The sequence below is a fragment of the Macrosteles quadrilineatus genome, unplaced genomic scaffold (genome assembly GCF_028750875.1).
Source record: "Macrosteles quadrilineatus isolate MER2022 unplaced genomic scaffold, UCM_ALF_1.0 Scaffold_3__2_contigs__length_128488019, whole genome shotgun sequence".
In the NCBI taxonomy this organism is placed as follows: Eukaryota; Metazoa; Arthropoda; class Insecta; order Hemiptera; family Cicadellidae; genus Macrosteles; species Macrosteles quadrilineatus.
In genome coordinates, this window is record NW_026542596.1 from 35,335,602 (window position 1) to 35,353,703 (window position 18,102).

The following is an 18,102-nucleotide window of genomic DNA, read 5'->3' on the forward strand; positions in this document are numbered from 1 at the left end:
TCTTCAAGCTTCCCAGTTTATTTAAAGGTCAAAGAAATTTTTTGAAATTAACTTGTATATTGTCATGTTTTTGCATTATTGAGGATTGTTGTTTTAATAGCGAAGAAATACCGCAACACTACAACACATTCAAGCATTATTGATTTACGAAAATACCCTTTTAACTGGTGCCGATTTGCAAGCTAAACAGAAAATGTCCAAAATCAGACCAAGATTTTGAACCAGAGAACATATTTTATCTAAGAAGTGCTTAAGAACTTGCACCCAACACGACTCCATTATACCTGCCCAGTAAGCAACAGTTAACCTACACAAAGTACACTACCCAACTAACGTTGCCCGTTGACGTCACTGCTACCGAAGAATTGGTTCTCGGTGTTCTCAATTTTTTCTATGCCTGTGGCATTTTACAAGGGGTCAACGTGAGAATAACGTTTTTGTGGTTGTGCCGGTAATTAAATCTGTCCCTTCAGCATCTTAAAAGTCTGTGACACTACCATTTTGTTCTTGTTTCGTGGCTATCAAAATACCAATTGGGTTGTAGTATTTGGTATTCTTAAATATGATATCAGGTACTCTAAATATAAATACTATTTAATATTGAAAGTTTTAAATTTTGCTACGGTAATCATTGAATTACATTTACTGTAATTACAAATTCCAGAAATACGAGCTTAGAGTTTTGTTATTTGAGATTGTTTAGTTTTTTATAGGGTCTTGCCATCTTTGTATGCATTTGTAATAAATAAATAAATTCCTAAAGCTGAACTCAGATAAATGAATATTCTACTATCCTTCAAGCTTTTTGACTATTGATACAACTTATTTTCTTTATCCAATACCTAAATCAAGTTTTCAATCATCTAGTTTAAAGTGAATGATAACATTTAAATGCAAAAAAATAAATAAGAAGAAGAATGCGGCCGAGTGTCGAACGCCAGCCTTGGACACTGCCGTTGCCGTATGTATGAAAGCATGTGTCGTCTGCCGATCTTCCCTACTTTTCATAACGTATAAAAAATAATAGTCGGACTCAAACAATCTCAAGTTTTAGGTTAGAGTTTGTAATTAGCCCTTTCGTTCTTCACAAGTGTAAAGACTACAATGAATTTGGCAGAACGATTTGCAATACAAATTATTAAGGTTCCCCTGGTATAATTGTTAATCTATATGAAAAATATTTTGGGGGGGTCATGACCCCCCTGACCCCCCCCCTGGGACCGCCCTTGCCTTCCACTGAACTTGCAAATCATGTTAGTAAAAACTCTCATCTTGACTCATTTCAACTACTGTGATGTGATGATCAATGACATGACAAATGAGGTTTCTAGTAGACTTCAGCGAGCGCAGAATTCCTGTATCAGATTCATGTTTGGCCTTAGGCGATATGACCACGTAACTCCCTACTTGCAAGTCCTAATTTTGCCTCCTAAATAAAGACATTTTTCATTTCATTTCACGTCCATCTACCGCCCGCACTAAAAAAAGGGGGGCGCTGCTTTTGAGTTTGCCCAGGGCTCCATTGACCCTTAACGTGGCCCTGCCCATGACAGATAAGTAAGTATATAAGGCATAGGGGCAGCTTGCTTATGGGACAACCATGTGCTTTAAATTCTGGTATTTTGTGTCGGGAATTTACTTGTGACGAGCAAGAAAGAGCCCGAGCGGTGAGCACTGTGCAGGAAATTCTTATAGGGCACAAATCTTCCTTCACCGTGAGCGTTGTAGTACATGTGGGCGACAGAGGGTGGTGTTGGAATTTGCACTAGATAACAGCACTGGCACTAGTGCTAGACACCACTTAAGTATAGGCCTACCATGGAGTGTATCCTCTGCTCCTTACTTCTATGTCAATCAGCTGTAAAAGATCAAACAACTACCAATGTGCTGTAATTCAGTCCTAGTTTTAAATAGTTCACTAATTTGTTGTCAGATACCACCTACCAGGGCTGCATCGACGAGAGCGTTTTGTCAAACCGTAGCATTGTCTTTTCACACGTGACAAGGAAGGCTCCTCAAACCACCTTAAAGGATTAAGAGTTATAAATAACACTTTGGTTTATCATTTCATAAAATACCTGAATAACAGATCAACAATTATAATACTGTATGGAATGTAGATTTATCAAAACGGCATAGATCAAAAATATCGAACAAGAAATAGCTTAAATATTAAGATTTTTAGTTGTAAAATAGGGTAGAATAAGGCAGAAGCTAGTCAGGTTTGCCCCATTTTACAACTAAAAATCGTAATATTTAAGCTATTTCTTATTCGATATTTTTAAACTTGGTATCGTTTGATAGGGAATTAAAAATGCTAAATAAAAGCGTACTTGACATTTTTTTCATAAAATTAGCTGTTTTTGAGTAATTTAAGTTTTAAAAATTAAAATGGCCACCATTTTTAAATTTTAAGTTGAATCAAGATGAATTTTTTTCTGCCTTAACCTACTTACCAAGTTTTATAAAGATCGGTTGAAAAATTTCAAAAATAAAAATGTTTTTATAAAATATACAAAACGGCGGATATCTGGTTAACGAAGCGATTTTGGAAAACAGGTTATTCTTGAATTTCTCTTTATTTTGATCCATAGAACCATTTCCCGGAGTTTGGCTGTTTACTTACGGGACACCCTGTATATGTACCTATGTGAAAGCGATAACTTGAGTAATTTTTGTCCGTTTTTGATGAAATTTGGCTTGAAGGTGTAGGGCGGAATAAACTTGAATGAGTATGTGAACCAGCATGATCAGACTATGGGATCGGGGTTTTATGGGGTAAAAATTGGTTTTTCTCATGTTTGATCCTCAAAAGAAAAAAAATTCCAATTTCTCTTAGTACCATATTTAGAGCTTAAAAATACAAATAATTTAGTATATTAAAGTGTTTTTGTACGGTTATTGATCACAGAAAAAATCTTAAATTTAAAATTACTATGCTATTTTATGGAGAATATTGTAAAATGTGGTAGTTTGCAGCGGCAGGGGTATTTTAAGAGTTATTTTGGGTGAAACATACTTAAAAGCACTTTGCCGGCTAGTGAAAACAGCCGGTCTTTGTGAGTAACAAAGCTACACAGATAACCTCACAACATTCTACACTCATCCTTCACTTATATTTGGGTTAAAATACACACCTTCTTGGCGTCCCCATCTGAATTGATGATAATCTATACTTATTTAATACGCAAGTAGGTTTTTTGTGACAATTACTCCTCCGAAACTACTGAACCGATCGACATGTTTTTGGTGTCTTTCGAAAGAGCGTAACGTGAAGTTGTGCAGGAAACTTTCTTTTTAGGGAAATAATTAGAGAGTGAGGCCTGGGGGCCCTTTAAAGTTTCGTATTTCTCCATAAGATTAACATGGGAAAAAACATTGTTATAAAACTACAGCTGTTGTCAGAAATGCTGTTCTGCTATTTAATTTAATTTGTTTACAAGGAGAATTGTTTCTTGGTGCCATGTGGTCAATGAATTATACTTTTGCATATATTTTAAATGCTATACACTACATAAAATGATAGTACTGTAATACATTAAGAGATCTTAATTTAAATAATCAATAAGCAGGATTGAGCTTTTGCCTATATGTTTCCTGGTAAGTGTGTTGTAACTGTTTCTCATAGTATTGTATAGTATCTTAAAGTACAAAAACCGAATTATTCTTTTCTGCATTCTCACCCCGTAGCGAAGCAACTAGTGATAATAAAAGTGAAGAATAAAGACAAGTGACTCAAAGATATGTAAAAAATGTTCAAAAAGAAACCATACTACCAAATGAAATTCATCGAAAATTATCTACATGGAGTTGGATTCACTGTAATGCTGGAGAGTCGCTTTTCAAAGGAATACCAACTTCCTCCTCTCAATAAATTAATGATAATATAATAGTTTTAGTTTAGGACTTATGACACTACTGGTGACAAGCTTTGTACAAAACAGATCAGTAAACTCACACACACGCATCACTTACCTATTGAAAAACAAATGTTCCAGAGTCAGAGGACACTTAAACAAATAGAAAACTCAAAAGTTTAGGAAACGCACTGTAAATAACAAGGAAAAATGATAAAACAAGTTTTACACATGTTTGTTATATTTGTTAAATATTACAACAGTTCACTCGTATCCGATTAAAAGTTTCCAAATGTGACTATCTAGTGATGGAAAAGTAATCCAAAATAAGCCTCTACAAGCCAATAGCCAACTACGGGTGTACAATGTACATCTCTCCTTCACAAAAACTTCAAATTTAGAATATATCATTGTCTTATGGGGGGAACTTTGATAACATTTTCGTGTATTGATACAAAACTAATTGAGCCACATTCCAAGAAATTGGTGTTAGACTTGCAACATTAGTGGAAAAATATATTGTATAGATAAAGAAGTAAAAGAATTTGAGAATAATTTCTAAACCTGTTGTAGATTTACATTATGATTACCTTTTAGATTTACTTGATGAAGGTTGAATGTTGATAATATTCAGTTATTTATATCAATAAAGATATAGTTTCAAGATGTGTTCCACAATACAACCTAACGCTGAAATACTAAAAAGAAAATAAAGATGAAAAATCCTCCCTCATTGATAACATCATGGAATGTGACTTACATGTACAACGTGTGTTATTTACAAACCTGAAAAATCTCTTTAACAATGTAAATATGGGTTAAACACCTAATGAATTAAGACAGTACTATCAATTTCAACGATAAAAATATTTCAAACAGTATAGAAATATTGTGGTACAAAATAAGCAATAATATTCTCTCAATTGACATATAGCAAACAAGTACGGAGCTCGGTCCGAAATAAAATTTCATCTAGAAAATATTATAATTTGGAATAGACAAGCGCTGAATTGGAGAAGTGAACTAGTTAGCAATAATGCTGAAATGTGGATAGTAAAAAAACACCGATTACATATGTACACGTGGCTTGGCAGGATACGGTCGTAGACCAACTGACACTTTACTAGAGGTACTTTCTATGAGCAAGTTTTTTTTACATTTATTGGGATTACTTTATTAAAAAAAATTTCATTAAAGGGATCTATGACAGTAACTTTTACTTTCTAGACTTGAGTTTCAGTACAAAATTTGTAGCTGTATCATCAGCTTGTCTAGTATTAATTTTTAGATTTCTTGGTTTAAGGCCTTCCATACTTATTTAAATATAAAAAATGGAACTCACTTTTAGTCAAATTTAACAGAGTGTCACACATAATTGTTGTAGCTAAATTGTCATAATTTATGAAATACATATCTAAATTATCTACATCAAAATTTTATTTCACAAAGGAATAAATAATCTGTGTACATAGTTCCCTTCAAATTTCTCATAATTACTCTCTAACTTAGTTTAAAGTTGGACGCAAACTTAGCTTTACATTGATAATCATTACTAATCCACTATATAGACACTATTTACACGATAAACTCAATATTCGGAATGTATAAATAACTAAGTATGAAACAATCTAACTCTCGTATATAAAAGGAACATACATTAGGCAAGATAAATTAACTTGGCACATTTATAATGTACAACTGACGGCATGCTGTTTACATACACTCAAGTCTATGCTTATATACAATTTGAACAAAAAACTATAATCTTTTAACAAATATAAATCAACAATAAATACAATAGTATGCAACTATGCAAAATTAACTACGGTAGTAAGCCAGCGCATTAGACTTGCTTTGAACAGTAAGGTAGAATAAAAAAATCTGTTTGCACCTTCCAAAAGGAAAAAAAATAGAACCTCATAATAGTACTCTTACACTTACATAAATGATTTTACACATCCCAAAAATGATCCAGAATTTAAGTAATTAAATTTTAAAATAATTCACGGTAGTAAGTAATTTACAAACTAATCAATGACTTCTTTATAGAAAAACCAAAAGAATTATTTGTATCACTAAAAATTATTTTGAAAAAAGTTTTATAACAGTTTTTTCGGCATAAAACATGCCACAGAATTAATGTAAAGAATTACATGTAATGCGTTGATCCTTACTGACTATGAAGCCTACTGGGAGCTGCCTTTGGTGTTGACCCGACTATTCGAACTCTCGTGACTAAGCGACCATCGGAGAACTGTGGTGGGGGCGCCAACACTTCCTCCATAACGGGGCCAACCCCGCCTGCATATTCCGGGGGTGGCGGAACAACTAACTCCTCCCTCTCATCAGTGTCCGCCTCGAGTGGTGGGGGTAGTTGTGCCAGCGACACTGCGTTCCTTGTTAGAGCAGATCTCTGCGAAGTTCGAGGAAGAGTTGACGTTCCAGTCGAGGATTCCTGATTCACATCAAACCCGGAGGGAGGTCCCGCAGGTATTTCCTGATCCGAGCTGACTCCACTGGAAGAATTATCCCCGTCTTCAGCTCCGGGGATAAAGTCGTTCGGGTAGGATTTGGAGCTTTTCAGCTGGGTTCGGACTTTCTGAATCTCGTCTACGCTGAAGCTGTGAGGTAGACTGCCGGAGCTGGTGCTGCTACCGCCACTTCCCTCCGTCTGGTTCACTCTGATCACAGTCTTGTCCGCCGGCTCCGTGTCGCTTTCGTTCTCACTGAGGCTGTAGTCGGGGTCCGGAATAGGCGGGGCCGACACCGGTTGCTGTTTGCGGTTCCGGATCGGCTGAGCGTAGGGATTTGCACCCTGAGATCCTGGCGCTGGTTTGAATGAAGACGACGGTGATCGTAAACTGTGTGATTTACGAACCTGTGGTACAAGTGAGTGTGTTAGTGGTACACTGCAATAAATCTACTGACCTTTTAAATTTAAATGGAAAAATTGTTTTCACTTAAATAATATGCATACTAAAAGAAAAAAATCTGACTTCATACAAAACTTCAAAAGCGGTAGGAGCATAATCTACAAAGTTAAAAAAATTATCTAAAATAATTTAAAATCAACATTATACCAAAATAACCTGTCCAAAATTTACATTCCTACTACTACCCTAAATTGGACACAATTAAGTTTATCAAAAAATTCTTTAACACGTTCGCTGCGGCACGTCAAATAGCGGGCGTATCCCCAGTGCGGCGCAGCCCTCAGCGTCGAGTAAACCCGATTGCCGCGTGTGATTGGCCTTTTCAATTTTGGTCTGACGAATAGCAAATAACGTGAGGGGATGTCCTGCTTTACAACGAGAGTCGATGTAGTTCGCTAAACACCCACAGATAGCAGCACTGCTTGGAACGTAGCCGGTCCCATTGGAATTGTATTGCCAAATGGAGGGAAAAAGACGGGAAAAAAAGAAGACTTTTGAGATTGCCAGACGGGGATTTTACGGGGAAATTTACTACCAACCTACACCACAACAAAATGCAAGTCACATACTACACGCTAACGTCGTATAGGTCCGCTTTCGGCCGACGCTGGAGCAAAAACGAAGATATACAAAAGGCATTAACGAGCGTTCCCGATGGGGTACGGACGCACAGTACGGGGGCCAAGCACCGTACCCGATCGGGAACGGCCGCACTCTACGTGTTAAAAACCCAATATCATATAAATTAAAATAAGAGTAGTAAAGAGAAGAAAGCTAAATATTATGCTTCCAGCTTCAGTAACAGAAGCTTTAACAGGTTGCAAATTTATTTTTAAAACAATATGTCCCCCACTAAATAAATTAAGCTCTAATACATATTTTACCTGTGGTCTGTTTGCGTGGGAGGGAAGAGAGCGAGATCGGTAACCAACATTTTTGACATCTTCAGGCGAAGCGTACAGTTTGGCACTGGCAGCTGGCTTAAAGCTGGACATAACGCCATCTCCACCTGAGGAAAGAATAACAGAACTTATCAATTTCCAATTCCACCTATGTGGCCTTTGCTTAAATAGGCCCACAGCAGCAAACCTGCAAACTAAGCTAATTTCCATCAAATTTTTACCCTATTTAAACCGCAATTTAAACGGGGAAAACCCCGTATCGTAGTGCAATTGAGCAGGTTTGGGAACTTGTTATAAAATGTAGGATTATAAATTTCTAGAAAGTCTGTACTCGAGTTATCGTGTTATGGACCATAGACACTATATAGTGTATTGAAAGTTATCAATAAAAAAAAAAAAAAATGGGTAGTGAGCTGGTCTAGTGGTAGAGTGCGGGAGTTAGAAGACTGAGGTCCTGGGTTTGAATCTTTCCAAACACCAATGGATTTTATCTACCTGAAAATGCTGCGACTCTCTAGGACTAGTCTGAAGTAATGTGTAAAAACAGTTCCGGACGTAAAAAATACTCAAACACACATATAAATGACAAAAGATGGTGTTTTTGGTTAAAGACTCCAAAAAAATTCTAAAGTAGCTTCAGACCTATTCCTTTCAATGGAGGGTGGCTATCAACATACCGTTGCCAGTGTCATGTCCAGTGTCAAGTGCGGCGGGTGGTGGTGGCGGAGGGTGGCTAGGCGGGGGAAGAGGTCGCAGCTCCTCCTGACTGTGGTGTTGCCGAGGGCCAGTCACAGCTCCATTGACTGCCGCAGCAAGATCCGGGGTGCTGTGAAAGTCCCTGTGTAGCTCTGACACTCCGGCCATCCCTATACCAGCCAGACTGAAGCGCACTCGGGTATTAGCCTGTAGACAACAAATTGTAAGACTGTGTGCTTATAACATAAGTTGATTTATAGACGGATTATGATTCTTAGAATAAACGGATAGCTAGCTTAGCTCAGAAAAAATTAAAGGTTCCTTAGGAAACAAAATATTGTATCTTTTCTATGTCCGTGTTCACTATGGCCTATACAGAGTGTCCCATGTAAGGTGTCTCAAATTGATTACGAAAAAACGGCTTAAAGTACAAGGATGAAATAAAATTATTTCCCGCTAAATGGACCCCAAGGAATAAGGTGAAAATATTTTTCTGATACAGGGTGTCCCAAAAATTGAAGGTCACTAGTTCGAATCTTGTAATTTACAAATGTAAACATACATCAAGTTATACATCATTTTAAATGTATTTGATAGAGAAACTTTTTGGCCGAAACTGAAATTAATAATCTTTTTCCGTTTCAAAATGGCTGCAGTTTTTTTTGGAAAAAATCAATATGTTTTTATACTCTGTGTTTCATTATGAAGTTAGCTTTACTGTGATTTGCAACGGTTTTTGAAATAATAAAAATTCAAAAAAATTGAGTTTGGAAAATCTGCCAATGCCCACTGTTCAAAGTTTTCAAATAGCAACATTTGTCAAGTGGAACCTCATTTTATACAAGTTTTTTGGGACGTCAGTTTAACCAGAAAACCCGTTATCCGAACTGGCTTCGGAGACATTTCAATTATCAATTATCAATTTTGAATTATTTATAAGATGGGGACGCCACTATGTGCATATTTTAACCCAAATATGAGTGAAGGATGAGTGACGTGATTTTGTAGTCTTGTTTAGTGACTAAGGCCGACATAATCCTTAGATACAGCTGTTAATTAATAGCCCAAACAGCTGTTGATGGCAACTAAGGAACCTACAGTTTTATAGTAGAATCCGAACCACATTCTTGTCTTGGTATTTAATGAAATGTTAATCCTACAGAAGGGGGCTATCAGAGCTATGAATGGATCAGAGCCAGACGAGCACTGCAAGCCTCTTTTTAAGGATTTTAAGATTCAAACTGTAATAAATTTGTTTATTTATGATCTTGCCCTTTATATCTAAAAAAACCCCATCACCTAAAATTCAATAATCATAATCACAATACCAGATTTAAAAATAGTGTCTTGTTAGAATCACATCGTCTGAGTAAGACTAGCAAGAGCCACATAGTGTTATCAACTAAAGTATATAACCTTTTAAAACACAATATTGATGCTTATCCGCAAGAAAATTTAAGTCCTTGTTTTATAATTGGCTACTAGACAACCCTTCTTATAGCCTGGACGATTTGTTCAAATCTGGCCAAATAGATCTTTTGATTGTATAACCCTGCTGCTAACCTGTTGCTTTATGTATCCTTATGACAAATAAAGATTTTTATTATTATTATTATTATTATTATTATTATTATTATTCGTCTATTTGGTCTGATGATGATTGAGTGTCCAATTGAAATCCATCACCACTTACCACCAATTATATATATTTACCGTCTTGTGAGTTAACAGTATTATTGTAAATATATGTTTTAAGTGTTATTGGACGTATTTTTATTTACTTTCTGTAATCTTTTGTCTTATAAGAGTGGATTTGTATTTTAAAAACAAATAATTAAATTCTTTTAAGATTACTGCAAAGATGAGCACTTCTGCTTCCTTGATAGGAAAGTCATCAACTTGACAACAAGCTTACAAATTTAACTTTGTGTAAATAACTTTTAACTTTGTGGGCAAATTACCTTGCCCTTGCTGCGTTTCATCTCTGCCACAGATGCGTACACTCGAGGAGTGCGTGCAGGAGAAGACGGTTGTGAGTTTCCCCCTGCCTGTAATATTTAGTTGGATTAGTCCGAGCCGGCCTATTTGGCCACAAAAGGTGTTTTAATAAATAAAGATTACAAATACACAAGTCAAAGGAAATAAGATGTTTACTTAAAAAATACTGAATTAGGTAAATCGTTGTTACCCTCAGAAAATGACACATTTTCATTAGGAATCATTTTTAGTATTTTTAGTAGTATTTTAAAGTGGCAAGTTTATTACAATTTTTGGAATTCCGGGATGAAATAAAACACATCTTTTTAAGCATAATTTATAAGAAATAGTTACAAATTTTTAATCCTGTTAGGCCTGCAGTTTAGCTCCTACGTTTTGTGCCAACGTTTGGTAAAATGGCCTTTTTGAAGCCCCTAAGTCAAACGTGCATTATTCGTCAAAATACATTTAACAACCATCTACATACTCAATTCAACATTGGTTTCCCCTGTATCATCCCTTTTTCACCTGTCATACTTGACCTATTTTTACAATTGAGGTGTCATGTCGTTGCAAAGGTAATGATCTAGTGGAGTTACGAATGGTAACCAAAACGTTAATTTCCTTTAGGTCATCGTCACCCTAGTGTTTGATTTCTTTCTAGACTTAAAGATCCAGTGATGCTGACCAACTTTCCATACAACAGCTTTAAATGTGAATTGTAATTTACCAACTCCTTCATTATTGTGTATTAAGCATAGACAGATTGTAATCAAGATACAAAATACATTTTAAGTAGGAAACTTTTACTAGGGTTGCTTTCAGAGAGGTGAAAGCCAGTTGAGCGGAACAAACGTGATTTGATATTTGTATAAGTAACTAAATGTAAAAAAGTCAATAGATGTATTAATGCTTGTTTTATTGATTATAATTGTAATAATTCAAATTTGTTTTTACTACATCTTGTTATTCAGACACCTCTTCCAGAAGTGCATTGGTAGTTTTGACCAGGAAAATATTACAGTAGTTGGAATCTGATATTAACATCCAAAAAGGGCATTAAAGTATAAAAAAGAGAAAGGAAATTTAACATTCAAATTCAACTTTAGCCTACAACAAAAACATTGGTGTTCATTTTTCACCCTTACAATCGGTTTAAAGTATTTAAGTATAAAAAACAGTAACTATTTAAAAAACACGTGAGTATTAAAGTATAACATCAGGAGGGAAAATTTGACATTTAAATTCAACTGGGCAACATAAATATTGGTCTTCATTTCAACCCTTGCAATCGGTTAAAATCAGCTTTCTTTGCTGAAAATAATTTATGATTGTTAATACCAAGTATTCTTGATATGATTGTAATGTAACTGGAATGTAGGTCTTCCACCATTATTGGGACGATTTAGAGACGGCATTTTAATACTGGCCTTAATAAAACCATTGACCATTGGATACAGAAGATTTTGATGAAAAAGCTGGCTATAAATTTAACATGGGGATGGAATGTCTAGTTGTATTGATAGTCAAAGATAACCGTGGTTAAAAGTGTACTTCTATAAGTCCAGGTAATTAATTATTTACTTATTACGGTTATAACTGGACGTATGTATAGTCCGTGGCTTGGCAATCAAATAACAGTATTTATATAGGATAGGCTACTGTTATCAACATTTGAAATTACTGAATTGTTACCAAATTACTGTTTCACAAAATGCAGATTCCATTTCAGCCGAGCCATTAAAATGAGGATTTGCCGAACAATTATTAATATTACAGAATAGTATTTAATGATGTACAACTTTTCACATTTCATAAATTATATGTTAGTTTTGCTATGGGCAAAGGTCCAAATCCAAATGTTCTTTTCTTTTGGTTTTTATGTAGTAATTTGCTACAATCATTGACTTTATATAAAGTCAATGCTAGAATACAGTAGATGGTTTGTTAAGACCATATGCAAACATTTTTTAAATCGTTTCCCCATTTAACCAACTATTCCAAAAGACAAAAATTATATGGTGCAACACAAATAAACAACTCGATCACCTACCTATAACCTACACTTTACCTTCCTAATCTAACCTTACTTCAAAACATTTAATGTAGTCACGAGTACTCATAAACCCCGACCTACCTTCCCCACATGCCTAAATTAGATCAGTGTTCAATCTGCGTTTTATTAATAAGTGTAATAACTTACTGCACCGTCGATGTAATTCAACATAATATAATCTGTGATGTATTATCGGATTAAATATCGATTTCGATGTGGTTCGATATATCGCTTATTAAATCCTGATTTCTAACATTGGCTGTTTCTAATCAGCTGGCAACACATATAGGTTCCCAAGAAAGTAGTCACTGGTCCGTATCCCTCCGCTCCTTGTTTATGCTCCGCGCATTGAGAAAGTAGTTCCGTATATTTTCTCGATTTTCAGTGAATTCCGCGCCTTAAAAAAATGTTGTAACGGCATTTTCTTGTTTATTAAAATCGTAGGAATGGTTTAAAAACGTTTAAAAGAAAAGTATAGAAAGTTCAGAAATACCTTATGATTCTCTTGTTTACATTTTTCTTGTAAACAAAAAAACTGTCATAGCTACTTTAGTCCCATAAGCCTAATGTTAAAAATTTAAAAATTTAAGTTCGTTTTAAATTGCATTAGCATTATCTAATTGAAATTTGTTTGTTTACAAACCATCTCATTATCAGTCTAAGTAGTCTTGTTAAGTTTGGCTAAAATGTGTTCAGCCGTTATTGAGTGATGGTGTTATATTGTTTGCATTGAAGTTGATCCCAAAGAGCTTCGCTCGCTTCGCTCGCTCCGCTCAATTATGATTGTAACCTGATTCTTTTTATGGTCTAGATCCATAATCAACAAATTTAATTTGTTGTAAATTAGTAGTTTTGTTCACCTAATAGCTATCTGCAACAAACATAATCTTTGAAAGCTAAAAATGTGTAGTATTTTTCCTTTTGCCTTGCAAAAATATTCTGAACCCTATTGACATGTCACATTTATATGCGAGGTGGTGCATGGGTTCCCTCGAACATTTTAATTTCCAACCCAATGAAGACACTCTACCTGGAAGTTAGAGGTAGTCATCATGTAAGGTGTCTGTCGTTGGAACAGAGACTCCAGTTCGGCAGCAGTGATGCGACTGGAGGTGGGTCGAGCTCTAATGGAAGCTGTCCTTGGCTGGACTTTGCCCGGATCTGTACTGTCTCCCGAGTTTGCCGCTTCCTCCTCTATAAGTGGTCGAATTGTGAGAACAAGTGTCAGGCGGATTACAATAATGTAAAAATATCAAGGACATAATAAATTTGATATGAAAACTTTGGTCATATAATATGGGAATTTGTTATAACACCTTAACCTTTATACTCTGATATGATATATAAAAAAACATTGGTTGATTTGATAAGTAAGCTAACAAATTGGTAGCTATTTATTAGATGATACAACTTACCAGCCACCATTGATTTCGCTCGAGCTCTCCCAACACTAAGGGTTGTCTTAGGATCCCGCCTAGGAGGTAACGGTGCTGGCGCTCGACCTGGAAACAACAATACATATTTAGTTCAACAGACTTTTAACAATAAAAAAAAAATTACTGAAACTAAATAATTTGTACTAAGTTTACAGCTTACAATGACCACAATTGATGACCATTAACTTTAAATCTCTTGAAACTAAAACCAATTAAAATCCTGCATTACAAAATTTGGGTAACGTGAAACCTTTTTAGCTATCTCATCAAGGCTACAAAAAAATACAGGTAATTAAATTATAATTGTATATTATGCAAATCAAAACCATTATGTCAAGTAACACAATCAACATGAATACATATTATACCAGTTTTCAGTCAAGCCGGTCGCAATGGACCAAACAGATCACCACTAACAATGGATAAAACTTGTAATTTTTATTCTGAACTGCAATAGTTATTGTTTATACTAGTCCGTTCACAATAGTTAGGACTATTTATACAGACTGGGACGGGTGGCATCGTCCTGTAATCCAGCTACTAGGAGGTCACGAATTGTGGATATTTATAGGGATGCACTGTGGATGCAATGCTCCCTGGTGTGGATTAACATCCACACTAGTGAGTACTACGACTATCTGCATTACTATCCTGATAATTAGACCAATTCGTAAATTACAAGGAAAAAATGTGGTTCGGATTCCACTATAAACTGTAGGTCCCTTAGTTGCCATTAGCTGTATGGGCTATTAATTAACAGCTGTGTCTAAGGAACATGTCGGCCTTAGTCACTAACAAGACTACAAGATCGCGCCACTCATCCTACACTCATATTTGGGTTAAAATACGCACATAGTGACGTCCCCAACTTAAATAATTGATAATTGATAATTGATACACACAACTTACAGACTTTCCTAAAAAACATAGTTTTTGATGTACAACAAACACTAAAATAAATAAAAACTGCAGACACTATCATAAATATGAATATTAGATCAATTAAAACATTTAGGGGTCGACATTTTTTTATTTAATAAATATCAATATGAAACTGTAAAGTACGCTGTACCATTATTATACTCCAATCACAAAATTTAGGGGAAGAAATCTATCCCCTCCACGTCTTGATCCTACATTTAAAACATAGCTCAACAGCTGAAATTGCTCAAAACATCAATCAGACTAGTATAAACAATAATTATTGCAGTTCAGAATAAAAATTACAAGTTTTATCTAGTGTTAGTGGTGGTCTGTTTGGTCCATTGCGACCGGCTTGACTGAAAACTGGTATAAACAATAATAATACAAAAAATGACAACAGGTCCAAAATTAAAACCTAACAATCTTTAATTTCAAATCTATTGAATTTTGAAACTCCCTGATAAATTCTCAAAAATAAAACTTTTCTAAAGTTTTGATCGGTTTGAGAATTGAGATTAGGTTTCGACACATCACTATTGACCACAAGAAGAGATGTTACATAGCTTACAGCATATATACTGACCGAGCGTAGGGAAGTTATTGTTGAGTTTGCGTGGCAGTGTTTGATACTGGCGCGGGGTGGGTTGGTTCTCCTGGCCGGCAGTCAGCCCGGCAGCGGCGCTCTTAGAGCTCGGCAGTGCGCCGGACGACACGACAGTGAGCGACACCAGGTCTCCAGACTTGCGGATCAAATCCACTACATGCTCGTGAGACGCGGCACTCACGTCTTCACCGTTGATCTGTGACAAAGATTTGGGGGAAGTTATTTTATGGGGTAGCTGCTTGGTCATGGTATTTATTACTTTCACTACCAATTAAGATAGTAAGTGGGTTTATTCTAAGTTCTAACCCAAATTTGAGCGAAAGATGGGTGTAGAAAGGAGTTAGATGCAGTGTTAAGCTTTATTGACTCAACTTTTTCCTTAGCCAGGATAATTTATTATAAGTTTTTTTTTTTAATAGCCTATGATTTGGAGTCATCAAAATCATACTTTTATCAGGATAGAAATGGCTACTTTCTGATTATAGTCTGTGTGATGGAACCTGTCTCCTGACCCTCCGTCTACCTGGGACCACCCTTGGACTGGCCTGGGACTTAAACCATTGACCAGTCCCCAGGTAGACGGAGGGTCAGGAGACTGGTTCCATCATACAGACTATACCAGGTGAGCATCTAAAACCCATCAGCTACTCAGCTATAGGTCACTGGTCTCACACTGTTCGACAGACCCCAGCTATCACTGAGCTAAAAATACAACTAGAGGTAGTGCTGGCACGACAACTCTCCTAGAAAATCTAGAAGCTGAAACATTTTGTTGTGTTGCTACCAGTTAGGAAAATCGACTCATCGGCTCATGCCTTTATGGATGTTATAATGTTCAAATGTACTCAGTAAATGTACTTTATACCTTAGTACTAATAGCGACTAAGGTCTCGCAATTCTGTCATTAAATGCTACCAAACAAATTGTATTTCTAGCTCACTGCACTGAACAGTGAATTTAGTTTATGGCAATCCCATTTTTGGAATAAATGCATCACATTTATGTCCACATCTTTCAAAAGTGGAGTGATTAATCCGACATTTAGTTTGCAACAGTAACTTTATTTGAGGGTAAAAGTCAAACCCTGTTCCTCGTAAACTTTTTACAATATTTATTTAAAGTGTAGGGCTATGGATGTGAATAACTACCGCTAGCAAGTAGTCGTTCTTCCGTAGGCCAGCCATGTCCGCGACACCTCCTTTGTCCACATCATCCAGGTACTGAAGTGCCGGATACCTCGCGGACGGCGTCAACTCCATGAGGGGTGATGTTGCCTTGGCGCCGCGCAAGACAAACCCAAACCCACGCCTTGCACGGTGCAACACCACAGTGCGTGGTTCCGCTGGTAACCTGTTATGTTGACAAGAGACCACAAGACAGTTAGAATACTACAGCGGAAGTTGTGACAGAATGTAATTTGAATAATATCCTTAAACTATTTATGTACTGCTAAGTACTGTGTCAATCAAAATTGCGCGAAGTGCTATACTAGCACTACAACATTTAACTCATGTAAAGTAATGCCAGTACTTAAAAAGACATTGCTTGCTTGAGACCAACCGCATGCTCTAACGTATCAGTAAGACTTGCCTGCTTATGCTGAAATCATATTACAGCCTGTCTGCACATACCAGTATTCTATGGAGACTGGCCGCAAAGGTTTTTCTTAATCATATTTTTTCTAAAATATATCAAAAATTTTATATGTAAAATTACATTATTCGAGATCAGGTCCTGTAATAACTATCAGTAGGATGAATTCTCCAAAAAATGGTTTAGGTTACAGTTACAAAATATCTTAAATTACGTCGGGACAAAAACTCACTGTTTTTTATGCCTCGGGGCAGTGGCAAAGTGTTTGAGTGAGGTAGCGTTGGACTCCCTGCGTCCGACTACACGGCGATGTACAGGCAGTTGAGGCGGGGGTACTAAACCCCCCCGTAGTCGCACCTCCTGTACACAGTGGGGAGGGAATAGCCCCGTTTCCCCCCCGTTGCGGTGCGTGCCTTCCAACAGACCACAGTCCGTAGTCCCCGTCACTGTAACAGACAGAGGTAACTGTCAAATGCATATACTAATTATGTGACTGAGAAAACTATTAAAAAGTAAAATAAATTGCTTAATTATTGCATGAAATATAACATTTCAAATATTTTACAATGGAGGCATTTGTGAAAATTTGTCATTCATCTTTTTATTGTCAACACTAATGCCATTTTGTAAAGCAAGTGCTCCAACCCATTAAACATTTTTGTCCTAGGGGTTGACCCTGTCCCTCCCACACTTCCGAGACGAGATGCTAACCACAGCATCATATATAAGGAACTACCGTAGACTAGACTATCCACAATACATCCATATATCCGCAATATATTCACTAACCACGATCACAAACAAATAAAATAAAGAATAGGAATAAGCAAGGAAAAGAGTAAGGTAATGGTAATCAGAATAAATTGATAGTTGGAGCGTTCATTGATGATGTTTAAGAATGATATTTTTGGTTATAAAGAGTAAAAGATGGGGTGAAGTTAGAAATGGAGAGATCAGAAGAGGGGTTAACTTAGTGGAAGAAAGCTAAAAAAGAGAGAAGAGAAAAAAGCAAGACTAAGGTGGTTTGGGGATGTAAGGAAAATGCAGTAAGACTTAGTAAAATGGAATTGATAGTAAAATTGGGAAGAAGTCAGAGAGAGTGGAACCTATATATTTTTTCTGTT

The 18,102-nt window shown here is 36.2% G+C and overlaps 1 protein-coding gene across 7 annotated transcripts in view; it reads right to left on the minus strand.

The window, feature by feature from the left end:
• Positions 1–5,272: 5,272 nt before the first annotated feature.
• The window catches only part of LOC128988875 (SH3 and multiple ankyrin repeat domains protein 1-like), a 69,384-nt gene continuing 56,554 nt past the window's right edge, over positions 5,273–18,102 (minus strand). For all 7 annotated transcript variants that reach the window (XM_054410615.1, XM_054410612.1, XM_054410610.1 and 4 more), the window contains 9 exons: positions 17,211–17,424; positions 16,534–16,735; positions 15,365–15,581; positions 13,837–13,923; positions 13,452–13,615; positions 10,350–10,436; positions 8,370–8,595; positions 7,675–7,799; positions 5,273–6,735 (listed from right to left, as the gene is read on the minus strand). In XM_054410615.1, the coding sequence (XP_054266590.1) occupies positions 6,028–6,735; positions 7,675–7,799; positions 8,370–8,595; positions 10,350–10,436; positions 13,452–13,615; positions 13,837–13,923; positions 15,365–15,581; positions 16,534–16,735; positions 17,211–17,424 (2,030 nt within the window). In that variant the 3' untranslated portion in view covers positions 5,273–6,027. The remainder of the gene's footprint in view (positions 6,736–7,674; positions 7,800–8,369; positions 8,596–10,349; positions 10,437–13,451; positions 13,616–13,836; positions 13,924–15,364; positions 15,582–16,533; positions 16,736–17,210; positions 17,425–18,102) is intronic.